Source organism: Pelophylax lessonae (genome assembly GCF_965119305.1).
Source record: "Pelophylax lessonae genome assembly, chromosome: 1".
In the NCBI taxonomy this organism is placed as follows: Eukaryota; Metazoa; Chordata; class Amphibia; order Anura; family Ranidae; genus Pelophylax; species Pelophylax lessonae.
In genome coordinates, this window is record NC_138768.1 from 730,300,215 (window position 1) to 730,321,194 (window position 20,980).

The 20,980-nt window shown below is 41.0% G+C and overlaps 1 protein-coding gene across 1 annotated transcript; it reads left to right on the forward strand.

Moving 5' to 3' along the window:
• Nucleotides 1-18,154: 18,154 nt before the first annotated feature.
• On the forward strand, nucleotides 18,155-19,460 carry LOC309549261 (uncharacterized protein; the record flags this gene model as incomplete). The annotated part of the gene is made up of 3 exons (XM_082249394.1): nucleotides 18,155-18,401; nucleotides 18,973-19,107; nucleotides 19,186-19,460. The coding sequence occupies 3 exons, from the start codon at nucleotides 18,155-18,157 to the stop codon at nucleotides 19,458-19,460; spliced, it is 657 nt and encodes a 218-aa protein (XP_082105520.1).
• Between the last annotated feature and the right edge of the window lie 1,520 nt (nucleotides 19,461-20,980).

A 20,980-nucleotide genomic window follows, 5' to 3' on the forward strand; every position in this document is an offset into this window, starting at 1 on the left:
CAGGAACATTTAGTATGGATATGTCTAATTTTTTACAGAAATCTTGAAGCTCCTTTGGGAATTTCAGCCTTGCTGTCAGACCCTCCTTTCGGCCTACCAGGCATACTGGAAAGCCTCAGTTGTACTGAATGTCCTGTTTCTGCATCTGCTCCAAGAGGGGTCTCTCTTTAATGTCTCCTGAGATAGATCTGCAAAGACCTGAAGGTGTACTACTTTATGCTTCCGTGGTGCTATGTCCCTTAAGCGACTCCATATTTGGGCTTTATTCTCATGGTACTGAAACCTCCCTATTATGTCCCTTGGAGTGTCCGTTGGGACCCCTTGTGGTCTTATGATCCTATGTACTCTTTTTATTTTGAAAGGATCTGAGGTTGCTCTGCTTAGCAGTGGGTTAAATAATCTTCTTAATGTTTTAGTTAGATCCACTCTGTTTCAGTGATGCCTCAGGCAGGCCACGTATCCTCAGGATTTTCCTTCTATTTCTGTTTTCCTGGTCTTCCAATTTATAGGCCATATTCCTTTGTTCTTGCAATGTTGCCATATCTCTCTTTATGGACTCTTCTAGGTTTGCAAAACATATCTGCCATTTCTAGTTTTGTGGGCAATTGAGCTTCTTGATTTAGTTCCTCCATTTATCCTATTTCTATTTCACTTTCATTTTTTATTTCTGCTCTTGACTGACTACTCTTTAAAGGTTACTACTTTTAGAAGTTATATTCATTTGAGGGTCAGTCCTTTAACTTTCGCTTTGTGTGTTTAGTTAGTCAACCTTTTTTACTCCTCCTCCTAGCCACACAATCCCACTTCAACTTCATTCCATTTGCTTTCTTATGCCAGTCCCCCTTTGATTTTTATGATGTGTGTATGTTTTTTTTTTTAGGGCACTAATGCACCCCCTTCTTTTCCTCTTTTCATATGCAGTATACACTGTGTCCAATGCATAGCGAATAAATACACGTAGATCACTCACCACTCTGGGGATGTTTGGGGCTTTTTATGTTAAGCTTGGTGGAGCCTTCAGCCAGTGATTGGGGTCCTCCTGTTCTCTGTGTGTGGCCTCCTGGTCGCTTTGTGAGGTCTGACCCACGTGTTATTTTTCATTCAATTGATTGTTTGTTTTTAGGGTTTGTTCCAAGTTTGTTTCCTCAGGGCTTTAATTTCAGTAACAGAAATCAATATCCTACCCGCTGCTCCCGTGCTCGTCACCTCTAAAACCGGCCATGCTCCGGCGGGTCCAGACAGTTGCCTCCATCCTGCCGCCAGCTCCCAGTCTCTCAGATTCCTTTGGGCTTTCTTGGCTCTCGGGTCCCTCCTCCGAGTCTCTGCTTTGGCTTCTCAGGTGCCAGGTACCTCCCACTTCCTCATCTGACGGAGATCGGGCAGTTCTACTGCACTGTCCCGAACGAGGGAACCCCGCCGTGCACACTGTCTCTTCCACCCCTCACACACGGCGGATGTCTCTGAAGAGTCCTCTGGGGCTTTCCAGAAGGGAAACAGGTAGGAGGAGCAAGGAAAGTAGCAGCCTGGTCTATCAGGCAGCTGTATTGGCGTTGGGGTTCATAAATGTCTGACAGGGTGGTAAATAACCTCCAAAAAATCACATAAATGTCAAACAGGAAAATTCCCACAGTGCTGGAGAGGCTGAACCAGTAAAGGAACAATGGCCCACATTTGATGGGAATTCCCAAAGATAAAGGAATACTGGCGGGAGGTGCGGCAATATATAGAAGAGATTGCAGAAGAGGCAAAACCTGACAAACCTTGGGTCTGCCTATTTCATAATACAAATAAAACAAAAAAAAAGTATAAAAATCCAGTAGTGACATTATTAGATCCAGTAAGATCTGGTCTGCGTGGTTTAAAATAATTGATTATATTTATAAGATGGAGTATTTGAGTAGTAGAGAGGAAGACCTGATAGAAAAACTCTCTGCAATTTGGGGAAAGTGGTTGGATTAAAATAAAGGAATACATATGTGGAGAATCTAATGGGGGTGTAGAAGCCTAGAAGGAAAGGAGAGAGAGGAGAATGGGAACTTCTCACGTGGAGGGTGGGAGGGGGGGGGGGGATGGATGGTTGTGGGCTAGGGGGTAGGATACTTTGTTGGAAATAAACTATGTACTATTTTTTGTGATTTTATAACTTATTTATTGAAATAAAAAAAAATGTAAATTAAAAATAAATAAATAAATAAATAAAATTGCCCCCAGGGATTGTTATCCCTTCAGCAAATGATTCCAAGGCTAATAAAGAATTTAAAACCACTCCTCCAATTCTACCTCATCTTTGAATGTCCCATCTGAGACTATGTGGTACTATTTTAAATGAGATATATTGTTCCATAAAAACGATATCCCAATTGTTGTGGATTTCTGAGACCATCAGATTTTTGAGCCTCATAAATATACCCTTAATTCATCCTTTATGGTGACTTTGCTATCAAAAACAATATTGATGGTGTGACTATTTCTTTCTATATTCAAATATATCCATATTTACAGGCCATTGCTGTATGAATTTTGTGTCAAACCATAAACTATGAAAATAAAAATAATTCTGCACTGGGGAAAATTATAGCACCTTAAAGCATGCTATATAAAATCTGTGATACCAAATTTGTACGTAAACCAATCAAATAGTTCAGCACTACATCAATAGAGCATGATAGAACATATTAAAAAATACACAAAACCTAATGTGCATCAAACAATAAATGTATAAATAAAGAGAGCATCAATTCATATAGTGAAAAAAATTCATGACTCATATGTAATCACCAGCATGATAAAAGTAGTATAATCAATTACTGTAACTAGTACAAAAAAAAAAAAAATGTATCCAAATCGTACACAATCATTTGAAGCACAATAATTTAAATTAAGGTCCCAATTCAGAAAGTGAAAAAGTAGAAAAAGTTCATAATTCATGTTCAACATAAGAAAATGTGTAAAATCCCATATCCAAGTGCAAATAAAAAAGCGCTTATCCAAATACAGAAATCATAAGAAGCAAAATAGGTGTGAACAATCCAAAAGAAGGTGCATCCAGTGCTGAAAACCACAGTGATATCACTCCATGCTGAAAGAATAAATTGACTCCCTACCAAATAGTGGGGATCATAATAAAATGATCGACAGAGCATTAGAATAGGATATCCTCGTATCCCTTGTCTAACAGACCAAAAAATAAATAAATTAATTAATATAATATATACAGTACTTTTTCAATTCTGAGCATAATAAAGCAATACAATAATTATCATAAACTTAAAATATTCATGATGCAAATATATACAAAAACACTATCCGTTCTCTTTATGCATACTAAACAGAATATTTTCATTTTCCAAGTGATTATTGTTGCTTTACAATATTCCATCTTTCAAAGTTCAGTAGAAACTTTATATAGCAGAGAAATGCATTGTATTTACAAATATAAACTTGCAGTTGCTACTAATAATGAAATTAAGTTCCTCTAAAATAATTAATGGAAATTGCAGTATGCTCAATATATCTGAGCAGGCACTACGAATGGAATGGCTGCCTCAGTGTTGTACTCACCTCTATTTTTATCGTTTTTTTTTTTTTTCATTGGTATGTACAATTTACAATAAAAACAAACATAATTCTGCACTGGGGAAAATTATAGCACACAAAAGCAGCCTACACCAAAATTTGTGATACCAAATTTGAACATAAACATGTTCAACATGGTCTGGCAAATATACAGTAGCTCTTGCATTTGAATATTTTATGTTCAGAATTTTCATCAAGCAGGTTTAGCTCTAGACTCCTTTTTAAAACGTTTACCAAGCTAAACGTAACTGCTTTGCTGAAAGTAGACTATACCTCAGATTACACACACAGTTTGTAGAAATTTCAACAAGAAAGAAACAGAATTCCCCTCAAAAGTAGTGTCAAGGGGTAAACTGTATTACCTTTTTTGTAAATAGTAATAATAACCTATAAAACATCAGTTTATTTAGGAAGTTAAATAAAAGTCCTACATAATTCCACCCTAATCTATTTCACACTGGTTACTATAAGTCACACTGGTTAATAACAGAAAAGGAAGCTTTCAACTATGTATTTATTTCCTTTATGAACAAAATTAAAATATTAAAATAGGATACAGTTATTAGGCTTTTACACGCTACAAAACTAATGCTACACTGTGTAGGAAGCTGACTCGACAGTTTGCTGTGAACTCTGCTCTTCCTAATTCTGAATGTATTCACAGAACCATTAACAGTAAAATTGTATTATTTGTTCTCAACTTTCCAAGGATTATTAATCACAACATGTGATTATATATGAGATTCTACAAACACCATAGCACAAAAATTTGCCTGCTAGGCATTTTTGTAGCTATGCTTTGCAAAATTATATTTACAATTTGCTGAGGTAAGAGTGAATTTATATTTCATGTTACTATTAAAGATAAAGGAGAACACCTTCAAAGAAGTTTAGCATATGTTGTATATACATAAGATACAGCAACAGCGTGTTGTACTGTTTTGTACTGTGTTAGCCATTAAAAGTAGAAGTTCTGAGTTTAGGGTGATACAATTTTTCTTTTCAATAATTGTATTGCAGTTTTTCAAACTGTAAGATGAATACATAAAACATTAAAATAGTAAAGCTAAACAAGTCTGATGTGCTATTGAACATACCATGGAATAATACAGTAATGTTGTACATGGAACAAACTAAGTTCTTCATTAGCTTGTGCATACAAAGGTGTATTATTGTTGATGCTCACCTATCCGTCAGAGTAATGTCACCTTCACCCGGACTCCCCATTGAGAGCCTACTGTATCCTGGGGTGGGGGGCACCACTTCCAACCTTTACCTTATCTTTTCTTCAATATATTTTTAATGAAAGTATAGTTATACAAATTGAAACAAGGTAAGGGAATACAGCTTTTGACAGTCGCGGGAATGATATACGAGCAGATATTACATCACACGAGCATCTAAGGTACTAAGGGTGTTACAAGAGAATTATAATGTAGGGTTAGCTGGGGTTTATACTGTGGTAATTAGGTTGAATCAGGACTGTAAAATAGTAGATTCTGTGGTTGGGATTAGCGGGGTTTTAGGTATAGGTCTACTCATGGCCATTGGATTCATGGTAGCCATAATGTCAGAGGTTTGGTGTAGTTTCTTGTACTGGATGCCATCATGAGTTCATATGAGCAGTGAGTGCTCACTAACTCAAGGGTGTTGGAGATGGCAGGTGATTGTTTGGATTTCCACCGTTTTGTCAAGCTTAACCTGGCAGCTAGAAGAATATGTGTTGTAACATGTTGGTAGGAGGGATGGATATTCTCTATTATTAGATTTAGGAGGGCTAAAGCAGGTGCAAGCGGGACGTGAGTCCCAAAGATGTCACCTATAATCATAAAGATTTGTTACCAGAAGTGTTTCAGAGATGGCCAATCCCAAAAAGGTATGGAGCATATCTCCTGGGGTGCCACTACATCTCCAGCAAGAGTTTGATATCTGTGGGCCAAACAAGGATAGCCTTGTAGGCAGAGGCGTAACTAGAACCTTCAGGGCCCCGATGCAAGAAACCATGAAGGGCCCCCCAGACCCCTGGCCGGGGCCCTTCCCTTCAAGCCCGGGGCTCTTCCCACTAATCCTGGGGCTCTTTACTCTCATTGCATGGCCTTTTATTATGGTCCCGCATCAGGATCCTTTCACAAGTTCTGCAGTGGGCCCCCTTCCTGCAATCTTGGGGCCTCCCCACAGTGGTGAAATGCCAGGGCCCGGTCGCAAGTGTGACCTTTGAGATCCTAGAAGTTCACCCACTGGTTTGCTACCGGGCCCCCTGGAGCATGGGGCCCGGTAGCGATTGCAACCCCTGCAACCCCTGTAGTTACGCCCCTGCTTGTAGGTGTTAAGTACCATCTGAGTAAGATCTTTTGGGACATTTCCCATAGGGAGGAGCAACAGGTAGATTGATAAATTGATTGAAAGACTTTCAGCCATTGTTTGTCTGAAAAGGAAATTCCAAGATCTAACTCTCACTGAAGGAATGCATTATGTTTTGTAAATGTACGTTTTTGAAGCAATTTGTTATTTATTAGAGAGATGCCTTTCTGTGAGAGCTGAGGTAAAGAGAGGTATGACCAGATTTCTGTGGGAAGATTGTAGAATGGATTGGGTAGTTTCAATACACAATGTCTTATGCAGAGATAAGTAAAGTACTCAGAAGTAGTGATGGACGAACATCGGCCGGGGGGTTCGCGAACGCCAGCCGCAAATTTTCTCAAAAGTCTGTGAACCGCGAGTTCGCGGCGGGCCCCATTGACTTTAATGGGAGGCAAACTTTAAAAACCTTTAGGTCATATTTGCAGCCACAAAAGACGTACTAGCTGTGCACAAATAGTCCCAACACATGGACAATGTCATAACAGAAGTATTACAATTGAAAAAGTTGCCCTAAATGTTTTTTTTTTTTTCTTTTACAGCAAAAAATATATATATTTTTTTCATAAATCAGCCAGAACTGACAGCAGCCGGTAAATACATTGTCTAATACATATAGGGTCCATTCACACATCTGTAAAATGGGTCCGCATCCATTCCACAATTTGGGGGAACCTTTACAGACCCATTGTTTTTTATTTCCAGTCTGAAAAATTAGGCATTCACAGGATAAAGAAGTAAGTGTCAGCCATTCCAGGCCCCAAAAATGAGCCCACATGCGTTTACCTGACAGCTAAGAACGTAGTATTCTGTGGCTGAAGGTACATTAGGCATTCACAGGTAACAGAAGTAAGTGTTGGCCATAAAAGGCACCAAAAAATAGCCCACATGGGTTTACCTGACAGCTAGGAATGTAGTATTCTGTGGCTGAAGGTACATTAGGCATTCACAGGATACAGAAGTAAGTGTTGGCCTGTATAGGCTCCAAAAATTAGCCCACATGGGTTTACCTGACAACTAGGTACATAGTATTCTGTGGCTGAAGGTACATTAGGCATTCACACAGTATACAGAAGTAAGTGTCGGCCTGTATAGGCTGCAAAAATTAGCTCACATGGTTTGAGCTGACAGCAAAAAACTTAGTTTTTGATGGCTAGAGGTATGGTAGGTGTTCACAGTACACTGGAATTTTGGAAAAAAGTGAGAGAGATAAAAGATATAGAAAATCGGTGATATGTCAATTAGCAAGTGCGGCTAGATCATGTATACCTCTTAACTGGAAAAAACAAACACCACCAACAATAGCAGGGCGGATCCAGAAAATAGAAGAAATAAATAAAATGGAGGACTTGGTAATGTGAGCACAACATAAAAGGGAAAAATATACAGAGACGTGGGGAGCATGGAACCTATTTATCCTTTCGAAAGAAGGGGAATTTCTGCTTGGAATGTGACTCCTGGATCAGAAACAACACAAAAAGTTAAGAGACACTAGGGTCAATAGTATCTGGCCGTGATAAGAGAGAGAAGAGAGAGATTTTGTTTCTTCGTTGTTAGCCTTTTCCTTTTTTTTTTTTTTATGTTGGTGGGTTATTTTGGTTAATGCTTATAAATAGAAAAGATAGGGTAAGTAGAAGCTGTCTAGACCGAGAGGAGTAGTAGATTACAGTAAGGGCAAGAAGTAGAGAGAGATTCGATGAAGGTTAGGAGGAGAAAGAAGAACCCGTTCAGTAGATAATCGTATTGAGTATGAGGAAATAAGAAACTTATGCTGATTGTTAAACCATATGCATATATGATGTTACGATTTTTGTTTATTACCTCTGGTTGATTGTACAGCTTATTACAAACCCTTAATAAAAAATAATATTTGAAGAAATAGAGGTAGGCGTTAACAGTACACAGAACCGTAAGTGTTGGCCTGTATAGGCTCCAAAAATTAGCTCACATGGTTTGAACTGACAGCAAAAAAACTTCGTTTTTGATGGCTAGAGGTATTCTAGGCGTTCACAGTACACAGAACCGTAAGTGTCGGCCTGTATAGGCTCCAAAAATTAGCTCACATGGTTTGAACTGACAGCAAAAAACGTAGTTTTTGATTGCTAGAGGTACAGTAGGCTTTCACTCACAGTATACACAAGTTGGCAAACATGAGCTCACATGGGTTGAACTGACTGCAAAGAACGTAGTATATGATTGCTAGAGGTACAGTAGGCGTTCACAGTATACACAAGTCGGTGGCGGGCTGTTTAGGCCGCAAACATGAGCTCACATGGGTTGAACTGACAGTAAAGAACGTAGTATATGATGTACAGGATACCTGGCCCTCATGTTAAAGAGACTGTAATAGACCCTAAAACGACATTGGAGCATTTTAAATGACTTTTTTGGACATTGGCAAAGCGATTTCTGTGCGATTTCTGTGCGACTGCAGCCGATATCTAACTGTCCCTAAAGCAACCACAAGATACCTGGCCCTCATGTTAAAGGGACTGTAATAGACCCTAAAACGACATTGAAGCATTTTAAATGACTTTTGTGGACTTTGACAAAGCGATTTCTGTGCGACTGCAGCCGATCTCTAACTGCTCCTACAGAAACCACAGGATACCTCTCCCTAAGCTCTAAAGATACTAGACCTATACCGAAATACCAGCCCTGAGAAGAACTTTTGTGGACATTGACAGAGTGATTTGTGACCGCAGCCGATCTCTAACTGCCCCTAAAGCAACCACAGGATACCTGTCGCTAACCTGAAAAGAGACTGTAGAAGGCCTATACCGAAATACCAGCCCTGGAAAGGACTTTTGTGGATCTTCACAGTGCTATATGTGTCTAGCAAACTCTCCCTACATTGGCAGAAAACGGAATGTGAAATGGCTGCCAGGTCAGGTCTATTTATAGGGTAGGGGGACTGTCCATGTGCTGGAATGTTTCAATTGGCTGTCCTGTTCCACCTGACGGCTTTGTCGTGGGTCAAAGTTCTCCCCAATGTAAACAAATATGGCCGCCACGAACGATGCAATGTGTCTGAAAATTTGGCGGGTAGCGAACAAGCAAAGTTCGCCGCGAAACGACCGCCGGGCGAACCGCAAGGCCATCTCTACTCAGAAGCAGGGAGGTTGAATTCCTGTCTTAGGCTAGGAAATAATTTAATGTTGGACTTGGAGTATATGTCTTTGTGTTTGATACGTTGTTTACACCACTTTTCTAAAGAAAGATCAGGTATTGGGTGCTTTAGTGTCTCAAAATGTATAGGTGGAGAGGAATTATATAAGGAGGTTGTGGAAGAATTTGCTATCCTTTCCCATGCTTGTGCTGAAGCTTTCATTTGGGGAGATATAGCGGAAGGGGTGATCACCCCCAAAGGGATCCCTAGGATCCAGGCCTGTAGGTTAGAGAAGATAAGGAAGGAGGTTTCTATTTGGCCCCATAGGGTTTCGGAAGATGGTTGAAACCCTTCTCTCAATTGTGATACCACTGTAGCAAAGTAATAGTCTTCAAAGTCAATGTAGCTGGAGCCTCCCATAGACCTATGTTGAATGAGTTTTGAATGAGCACAACGGGGTTTCTTACCTTGCCATATTTACAGTATCTCACAAAAGTGACTACACCCCTCACATTTTTGTAAATATTTATTATATCTTTTAATGTGACAACACTGAAGAAATGACACTTTGCTACAATGTAAAGTAGTGAGTGTACAGATTGTATAACAGTGTACATTTTCTGTCCCTTCAAAATAACTCAACACACAGCCATTAATGTCTAAACCACTGGCAACAAAAGTGAGCACATCCCTAAGCCAAAGTGTCCAAATTGGACAGAATTAGCCATTTTCCCTCCCTGATGTCCTGTGACTCCTTAGTGTTTTAGTGTTATAAGGTCGCAGGTGTGAATGGGGAGCAGGTGTGGTAAATTTGGTGTTATCACTCTCACTCTCTCATACGGGTCACTGGAAGTTCAACATGGCACCTCATAGCAAAGAACTCTCTGAGTATCTGAAAAAAGAATAGATGCTCTACATAAAGATGGCCTAGGCTATAAAAAGATTGCCAAGACCCTGAATCTGAGCTGCAGCACGGTGGTCAAGACCATACAGCGGTTTAACAGGGCAGGTTCCACTCAGAACAGGCCTCACCATGGTCCACCAAAGAAGTTGAGTGCACGTGCTCAGTGTCATATCCAGGGGTTGTCTTTGGGAAATAGATGTATGAGTGCTGCCAGCATTGCTGCAGAGGTTGAAGGGGTGGACGGTCAGCCTGTCAGTGCTCAGACCATATGCTGCACACTGCATCAAATTGGTCTGCATGGCTGTTGTCCCAGAAGGAAGCCTATTCTCAAGAAGATGCACAAGAAAACCCGCAAACAGTTTGCTGAAGACAAGCAGACTAAGGACATGGATTACTGGAACCATGTCCTGTGGTCTGGCGAGACCAAGATAAACTTATTAGGCTTAGATGGTATTAAGCATGTGTGGCAGCAACCAGGTGAGGAGTACAAAGACAAGTGTGTTTTGCCTAAAGAGCATGGTGGTGGAAGTGTCATGGTCTGGGGCTACATGAGTGCTACTGGCACTGGGGAGCTACAGTTCATTGAGGAAACCATGAGTGCCAACATGTACTGTGACATACTGAAGCAGAGCATGAACCCCTCCCTTTGGAGACTGAGCCGCAGGGCAGTATACAAACATGATAATGACCCCAAACACACCTCCATGATGACCACTGCCTTGCTAAAGAAGCTGAGGGTAAAGGTGATGGACTGGCCAAGCATGCCTCCTGACCTAAACCCTTTTGAGCATCTGTGGGACATCCTCAAATGGAAGATGGAGGAGCCCAGGGTCTCTAACATCCACCAGCTCTGTGATGTCATCATGGAGGAGTGGAAGAGGACTCCAGTGGCAACCTGTGAAGCTCTGGTGAACTCCATGCCCAAGAGGGTGAGGACAGCGCTGGAAAATAATGGTGGCCACACAAAATATTTACACTTTGGGCCCAATTTGGACATTTTCGCTTAGGGGTGTACTTGCTTTTGTTGCCAGCAGTTTAGACATGAATGGCTATGTGTTGGGTTATTTTGAGGGGACAGCAAATTTATACTGTTATACAAGCTGTACACTCACTACTTTACATTGTAGCAAAGTGTTTTTTTTCAGCGTTGTCACATGAAAAGATGCAATAACATTATTTACAAAAATGTGAGGGGTGTACTCACTTTAGTGAGATACTGTATTTACTTGGATTGTAGAAGTCTGAAAAATTTACGAGGAATAGGTACAGGGAGGGTTCTAAAGAGATAGAGTATTTGTGGTAGGTGTATCATTTTAAAAGATTTCAATCCACCTGACCATGACAGGTCTTGTTTTGCTAGTTGGTGGAGATCTGTTTGTAATTTTGAGGCTAAGGGGCTGTAGCTGGCTGCAAATAGGCCTTTTACTGATTTGGTTAGTGTAATACCTAGGTATGAGATACTGCTATTTGCCCAGGAGAAGGGGAATGGCCTTTGTAATACGTTTCTAGTGGTTCCATCTAAACCTAGGTCCAGGATGAACAACTTGGTTTCATTTACTTTGTAGTAGGATATTTTGCTAAATGCTTGTAGAGTTTTATGTATACTCACATATAGTTAAATATTAAAGGAGAGAGTGAGCAGCCTTGTCTGGTGCTGTTAGATATTTTAAAGGGTTGTGATAACATTTCAGAGGAATATACCCTTGCGGAGGGTGTTGTGTAGAGGGTGAGTATTGTATTTAAGATATTCCCCTGTAAACCAAATTTATGAAGAACTTGCTGAAGGTATGTCCAGTGGATTCTGCTGAATGGCTTCTCTGCGTCTAAAGAAAGGAGCAGAGAAGGTGTTCTGGAGGCTTCAGCTTGATGAATAATAATAATGAGCCATCTGGTGGCATCAGATGATTGACGACCTTTAGCGAAGCCTGATTGATCTCGATGTATCAGGATAGGTAGGATGTTATTTAGTTGTGTGGCGATAGTTTTGGCATATATCTTCAGATCTAGGTTTAGTAGGAATATTGGTCTAAAATTTTGGGGATAGGTCGGCTCCTTCCCTGGCTTCGGGAGAGTGATTATTAAAGCTTGTAGTATTTCAGAAGGTAATAGGGAGGAGGAGGTAGCGTCGTCGTTGTCGAGGGAACAGAGGTGAGGAACCAATAATGGCGAGAATTGTTTGAAGTATTCACTGGTCAGCCCATCAGGACAAGGAGCTTTCCCTCTAGGGAGGGATCTAAAAACAGATTGGATTTCTTGTTCTGCGAATAGCTCATTGAGGGATGCGAGCTGTGAGGGAGATAGAGATGGGAAATTAATCAGGGCTAATAGATATACGAATCTTGTTTAATATTATATAGATCGCTGTAGTTTGTGCTAAAAGAATCCACAATGCCTTGGGGGTTCAGTATTTTGTTTTTGGAGTGGGGGTGATACAGGTAAGCTATCTTTAAAACAGCAAGCCAAAACTTTCCTGGCTTTGTTGGAAGTAGAGTATGTGGTAGCTTTCAATTTGCGTTGCATCTTTTCAAAAGACAATAAAAGAAAAAGTCTTAGCTCTTGCCTTAGAGATATGAGTTTAGCTGATAGTGATGTTAAGGGATGTGACTTATTTTGTTATTCTAGATTTTTGATTTGGGACATGAAGGTATCTAGACACTGCATCATTTCCATTTCTACACGAGAGCCTAACTGTATAAATGCTCCCCTTTTAAAAGCTTTGTATGTGTTCCACACTATACCAGGGTCAGAAACTGTGCCCACATTGGTAGTGAAGAAATCAGATAAATGGTTGGAAAGATTCTGGGCGTGCACTGGATGTTGTAGTAGAACAAAATTGTAGTAGAACGTTATTCACACGCCAGACAAATGTGTTGTGTTGCGGGGAGGTCAGCGATAGTAGTGCTGATAGGTGCGTGGTCTGACCATGATATGATATGAATATTAGAGGATTTACATTTTTGCAATAACCATTTATCTGTAAGAAAGAGGTTGATGCATGAGTATGATTTGTGAAAGGAGGAAATGTACGTGTAGTGACGTTTAGTTCCATGGTAACATCTCCAGACATCAAAGAGCTCTTGGGCATGTAAGAAATTCATCAGATGAGATTGATGTTTCTTTGCAGCAGAAGATGAGTCCAGGTGTGGGTCAGAAACAAAATAAAGTCTCTGCAGATGATGAGGTGACCTTGTTGGGATTTTTTTAGCAACCTTCATAATGTTGTTGAGAAAAAACATTTGATATGTATTAGTGGCATAGATGTTCATCAGCGTGTTTAAAGTGTTGTTTATGGAACAAACAAGAACAATATATCTGCCATTGGGGTCCAGGATTTTGTTATGGAGCTGGAAGGCTACCGTGTCTTTAACGGCAATCATGATTCCCCTTTCTTTCGTTGAAAAGGATGCTTGGAAAATGTGCGAGTAGTGTTTGAGCATAGAGGAGTGGCTTATTCGGAGAAATGCATCTCCTGAACACAGAGTATGTCACAATTGTGTGTGTGGGCTGTTTTCCACAGTGAGTGTCTCTTAGCTGGATGGTTAAGCCCGTTGGCATTAATTGACAGAATTTTGGCATTATTGTTGGAAGGAGTGTATATAGTGGGAGTTGAACACTCACAGTAAGCTGGTCTGAAGAGGTTGTTGCAAAGGTATACAGTTGGGATCGAAAGTTTGGGCACCCCAGGTAAAAATTTGTATTAATGTGCATAAAGAAGCCAAGGAAAGACGGAAAAATCTCCAAAAGGCTTCAAATTACAGATTAGACATTCTTCTAATATGTCAACAAAAGTTAGATTTTATTTCCATCATTGACACTTTCAAAATGACAGAAAACAAAAAAATGGCATCTGCAAAAGTTTGGGCACCCTGCAGAATTTATAGCATGCACTGCCCCCTTTGCAAGGCTGAGACCTGCCAGTGTCATGGATTGTTCTCAATCATCGTCTGGGAAGACAAGGTGATGTCAATCTCAAAGGCTTTAAATCCCCAGACTCATCTGACCTTACCCCAACAATCAGAACCATGGGATCTTCTAAGCAGTTGTCTAGAAAACTGAAACTGAAAATATTTGACGCTCACAAAGCTAGAGAAGGCTATAAGAAGATAGCAAAGCGTTTTCAGATGTCAATATCCTCTGTTCGTAATGTAATTAAGAAATGGCAGTCATCAGGAACAGTGGAAGTTAAAGCAAGATCAGGAAGACCAAGAAAAATATCAAACAGAACAGCTGGCAGGATTTTGAGAAAAACAATTCAAAACCCACGTTTGACTGCACAATCCCTCCAGAAAGTTCTGGCAGACACTGGAGTTGTGGTACACTTTTCCACTATAAAGATATACTTGTACACATATGGTCTTCATGGAAGAGTCATCAGAAGAAAACCTCTTCTACGTCCTCACCACAAAAATCAGCGTTTGAACTTTGCAAATGAACATATAGACAAGCCTGATGCATTTTGGAAAAAAGTTCTGTGGACCGATGAGGTTAAAATTGAACTTTTTGGCCGCAATGAGCAAAGGTACGTTTGGAGAAGAAGGGGCACAGAATTTAATGAAAAGAACCTCTGTCCAACTGTTAAGCATGGTGGTGGATCAATCATGCTTTGGGGTTGTATTGCAGCCAGTGGAACAGGGAACATCTCACGAGAAGAAGGAAAAATGGATTCAATAAAATTTCAGCAAATACTTGATGCCATCTGTGAAAAAGCTGAAGTTAAAGAGAGGATGGCTTCTACAAATGGATAATGATCCTAAACACACCTCGAAATCCACAGGGTATTACATCAAGAGGCGTAAACTGAAGGTTTTTCCATGGCCTTAACAATCTCCTGACCTCAACATAATTGAAAATCTATGGACAGACCTTAAAAGAGCAGTGCGTGGCAGACAGCCCAGAAATCTCAAAGAACTGGAAGACTTTTGTAAGGAAGAATGGGCAATATACCTCAAACAAGAATTGAAAGACTCTTGGCTGGCTACAAAAAGTGTTTACAAGCTGTGATACTTGCCAAAGGGGGCAGTACAAGATATTAACTCTGCAGGGTGCCCAAACTTTTGCAGACGCCATTTTTTTGTTGTCTGTTATTTTGAAAGTGTAAATGATGGAAATAAAATCGAACTTTTGTTGACATATTATAAGAATGTCTAATCTGTAATTTGATGTCTTTTGGAGATTTTTCTATCTTTCCTTGGCTTCTTTATGCACATTAATACAAATTTTTACCTGGGGTGCCCAAACTTTCGATCCCCACCGTATAGTCTGATGAGACGAGTGCTGTGATAGTTTAAATCGGGACTGAAAAGCTGAAAAAAGGAAGGATGGTTAACGTGTAAAACAAACAACAAGTGATCGTTATATTATGCATGGATAACTAGTGAGGGAACTCAGCGGAATAAACAGGCTAAGATCAGCAGATCCTCAGTGGGGGAACAGTTAGTTAGGTGGTGCTGACAGGTTTAGAGCTGTGAGCTGAGAAGAACTGACTCATGCCGCTCCTGGGCCTCCATAAGGCCGGATTATCCAGGTTTTGGTTGGTGCTTCCCATAGTGGTTGCGGTGATTGGAGGCTGGATTTCTTGAAGCAGATTGAGTGTTTGGATTGTGGGGTGGGTCCAGGATGATGCCCCATTTGTAGAGGAGTTTCATCCCTCCTGTAAAATTAGTGACTATATGAGAAGTGCCATTTTTTGTTATCAGTAGTGTTGCCGGGTAACGCCGTCTGTATTAGATTTTATGGCTGTGCATAGCCTTTGTGATAGGGTTAAGCTGCCTTTGCAGTTGGAGAGTGTATTTCGATAAATCTGGAAAGAGTTTTGTATAGTGTAGGAAGAGATGACATAGACCTCACGGTGGTAAGCAGATGTTCTTTTAGATGAAAGAAATGTACCCACATGAGTACATCCCTGGGTACTGAATCTGCTAAATGTGGAGGCTTGGAGAAACGGTGTATTCAGTCGATTGTGATTTGAATTGTCGAGGCGTCAGGTAAAATGGCAGTCATTACATTCCGTATAGGGAGGTCATTAGGTGGAACAGACTCAGGAATTCCGCACAACTTAACATTGTTGTCACAGTCCTCCCCGGATGGGGAACCGGGGAGGACTGTATGAACACAAGAGAAGCTCAGCACGGGCATTTACGTGATCATAGGAGATGCGCTCTACACAATAGGCTCCCTCCTATATAACGTTTGATACTGAACATAGAGTGACCATCCTCACTCTTATGTAACTACTTAGGTGCTAATATATGAGCTCTCTAAAACGCACAACAGTCCTCCTCGTTAAAAATTACGGAATTTGAGATATGTGCCTTACCACACAATGTGCAGATAAGTCAAATGATATGCTCCAGACGAAGCTTTTCATAATAAAGCGAAACATGTTGAGCAAAAGGCTAAATATTGTATGGTGAAAGCTAGATTATGATCTCAGCTGACCCTGTTGACCGGCACCTTACTTTCTCGGGTATCCGTCGGCAGGAATCTTCTGATACCAAGTATATAGCTTTGAGAATCATATAACTGCAAATTGTTCTATATTTTGAATTGTATGTAAATCAATGTCTACTATCTCATGAATTAGGACATATTATAATACAGACCACTTGTGGGTCTGGTCCTCAATACATAATCACCTGCCTGTATCTTTCTATGATTTTAAAATGATTCTTTAAATAAAAGTGATTTTATACAATCAATGTGCCCGAAATCCTTGTCTCCCAATCCTTCCATTTATTTTAGCGTAGTGTCCAGTACTGGCTGCCCATTAGTGGGGAAGGACGCCATAGATGATTGCAGGGCCTGGTTGGTCTGCAGGTGGTTAAATTCCTGGCTCTCTCCCGGTATTGCATATGGCGGGGCATCAATCCTCATGCGGGCTTTCGCTGGCTGGCTGCCTGACACTGGGCTACCTCTTGCTGAGTGGTTGAGGGACAAAGGAAGCAGCTGTGACTCAGTATCTCCTTGAGTTGCATCAGGGAGATCAGTGTAGGCAGAGGAGGATCACGCGGCTGCTGGGCCGGCGCCATCTTAGGCATGACTGACCTGCGGTGCTGGCTTCAAGGAGAAAGCTGTGAGCTTTTTGGGCCAATATTCATCTTTCCTCTTCTGTGACATGGTGGCTGAGGGTGTCTGGGGTGATGTGAGGCTGGATGGCCGTGAATGGGCTGTGGATGGGGCTCGCTGTCGCTCCTGCAGTCTCTTTAGCAGTCTCTTTAGCCAGCAAAGCTCTCGGCTCAAGCGTCTATTTTGAGCGCCGGAAAACAAAACACCCCTCCAGGGTGGTACAATTTTTTGGCTAACTGAGTAGATTGTAGTGCAAGTTTTTAGGTACTCTGGCCACTTCTACTAATATACACAAGAGCTAATACTATAACCCCATTAGCTTCAGGCTGTTAGCAGTGCTACAACAGATATGAATCTTGCCTTTGGGGTTCATTATATTCCAACCAGCACAAAGATTTTGGTAATTTTGGAAAGATGTTTAAAAGAGTTAGGGCCTAGATTGCAAATAATCAGTAGATCCACTGGAAATCTACTGAAACAAACAATCATTTTTTAGGGTGTAACTTCACTTTCTTTGAACAAAAATCCCTTCTTAATGATCAATGTATATTGCATGGGTTTTAGTGGACAAGTGCACCTTAAAACAAAGCCCATTTATACATTTTGCCCTAATCTAACCCACCCTCCCCCTCCCCCTCCACAAATGTAAATTCTAATCTATCGGATGTCCCCAGTTTCACTGTTTGTTTACATCCAAATCATTTAGGTCTTCTCTGTCCTGCCCCGGTTTGCACATTATGCCTCGTTTCCACTGAGCGGAACGGTTCGGATCGGTTAGGTACGGTACGCTATTTTTGGTGTTTCCATTATGAAAGTGGCCCATACAACCGAACCAAACCGCACCATTCGTGGTCCTCCTTCAGATGTAGGGCCATAGGAAATGGTACGGTACGGTTAGGGCGGAGCTACTGGTGTCACACGATACATTCCACTGATTGGTGGACAGGAAAACGTCACTGCTGTCGTCAAACGGAAGCGCAGCTCAGTCCAGATATAGGAGAAGGATGCCTGCAAATAACAGCAGGGTCTGGTCAACTCAGGAACTATCCACTTTCCTTACTATAATTGCGGACAGTGTTATTCAGAGTGAGCTTGATGGATCAGTGAGGAATGAAAAGGTGTATAAAGATATTTCCCAGCGGATGGCAGCCGAGGGATTTGAACGGACGTCGGGTCAGTGTAGGGCAAAGCTTAAGAAGCTTAAAGGCCAATATAAAAAAATTAAGGATGCCAACAGCTGTAGTGGAAACAGTCGAAGTACTTGGAAGTGGTACGATGCCATGGACGCCATTTACGGGCATAGGCCAGCAAACCAAGGCAGGGAAGGAGGTCTGGACTCTGCATCTTCATCTGCATCTGCACTTCTCGAATCCATGATAGATCCTGTTGGTAAGTTTTATTTTTTTTCCTGCTTGGCATTGGCTTTCCCTATGCTAACCATTTAAAAAAAATAACTGCACAAAACCATTAACTCTGCACCAAAAATGTAATTGTATTTGTGCAGTGGACTGAAAGAAAATGGTAGGGAGTAGCGCTGCACTGTTTTGTATAATTAATGAAAAATGCGTGACTGGTGTTTTGCTTAATTAGTATGGGCTTGATAATATCAATGGGGGCTGAATATGCATAAAAATACTATTAAAGGCTATCATGCAAGTAAAGTTAATCTCAGAATGGATAGGGAAATGTACTGTCTGTATAAACCAGCCCCTATTTTTGAGAAAAAAGACAACTGTAGAAAAGATAATGGAGATTTCTGATGCTCTCATTGTACCTTAGCCTTTAAACTGATATAGTTCCATTATTTTTTATTTAAATACCTGTACAGAAGAGTATAGGCATCTCATTTTTTTACCCACTCTGCATCCCATTGTTTACTACCTGATGATAACTGCCATAAGATAGTACACTGTGTCTTCTTCTCGTTTGTGTATAAAACCCTTGATATGTGCATTTTCAGATACTGTGGATGGACTCTCCAATGATACCTCTAACTTTTCAGACGATGGTCCATCGACATCTTTCAGCAGCACCAGTACGATTGTGTCAACACCAAGCCTACCACAGAGTACGCCAAATGCACCACGTCACACAGGTAAGACATTATGATCAGAGTGAAAGTTATAATTGTGCATTTTCTTAAATCAATATTCTGGTATTTTGTATATTCCAGGTGAAAGGAGACGGTTGCAGCTGGATCTGCGCACAGTTATTGATGATATGAGGGCAGTAGAGGAAAGACAACAGGAAAGGATGGAGACCCTTTCTGAGCGGTGGTTTCAGGCACTGCGTCAGGATGCCCAGGAAGCTATGCGCCAGGAGGCTGAGATTGCCCGGCAGCAGATGGAGCAGTTGTCTACCTTCAACCAGGCCTTCCTTGGTGTCCTAGGGCAGCTTGTTCAAGTGCTGGGAGCCAGTCGTGATCCCAGGCCACCGCCAAGGCAATAGTGCCTGTCAGCCAGCACAGGACCTGTACCCTTTGTTTTTTGGTAATTTTTCAGTTTTGTTTTGTAAAAATGTTTTATTTTTTTGAATTCTTACTTGTAAGAAAATATAGAAAGAATATTTTTGTTGCTGAATAAAAGAGATTTTATAAGAGACTTTGGGTGTGTCTGATTCATTAATGTAAAACTTTATTAAAACTTTAAAACAATCATGGTAAAAAATTAGGTGTTGAGGTGACGCATCAGAGCCTGACGTATTTCATTGCACTCATCTTCAATATCCTGTGCTATTACCCTTACTGGCTCTTCTGCAGACGTATTCCAATCCTGGTGGAAGTCTTCTCCATGACTTTCACAAAGATTGTGAAGAGCACAGCAAGTAAGCACCATGGATTTGACAAGTTGAATGTCACTGTCATTCCTCTTCATAAGACACCGCCACCTACCTTTAAGTCTTCCAAAAGCATTTTCAACTACGACCCGTGCCCTGGATGTTTTCTTGTTGTAGGTTTGTTGTTCTGGTGTCAGGCGGCCATTGTCAGGAAATGGTTTCAGGAGCCAATTTTGTAAAGGGTAGGCAGAGTCCCCGAGCACATAATAGCCAACATTCACCCCCCAAATGTTCTTAGTGGAAAGAGGGTACAGCCCTCCCTGCCCAACCCAATCCCAAAATGTGGACAATCGTAGAACCCGAGCATCATGCAAACTCCCAGGTTTTCCAACATTCACACTCCAGAATAGTCCTTTTCCATCCACCACTCCCTGGAGGATGATGGAATGCCAGCCCTTTCTGTTGAAGTAGTCAGTGTGGTATTCTTGTGGTGCTATTATTGGTATGTGTGACCCATCAATAGCACCAACACACTGTGGAAGACCCCACCTGTTTTCAAAGTAGTCAGCCATGTCTTTAAGCTTTTCCCTGTCTGGAAAATGAACAATTTCAGGAGCTAGCAATGTGCAGACAGCCTTACAGAAGTCCTGCACACAACGGCACACTGATGATTTACTGACACCAAAAAGATGACCTATACTTCTGTATTCACTGTTGGTAGCCAGCTTCCACAGTGCAATGGCTACTCTTTTCCTCACTGGCAAACTGGCTCGGAAGTTTGTGCTTTGCTTCTCCATCGCTGGACGTAGCCTTGCACAAAGGTATGAAAAGGTTTCCTCCGACATTTGGAAATTGTGCACCCACTGTGTGTGTGTGAATCCTGGGACGGTCACATCCCACCACTCATTGGCACGGGGGAGAGCCCAAATGACTGGTCGGCGGCGCTGCTTTGACAAAAGGAGAAGCATCTTTAAAAGAAGAAAACGCAGATGTTACCATATCACAAATAATAAAAACATATTAATACAACATACTATATTTTACAAGGTCAGATAGCATCATGTATAAAAGTGAGCAATGAGTACACATTGCAAGTATTACACCTTATACATAAATAAAAAAATACAGAATCTGCAAAGATCTAATATAAGATGGGAAGGATATACAGTACATTATGTATTCAACAACATACA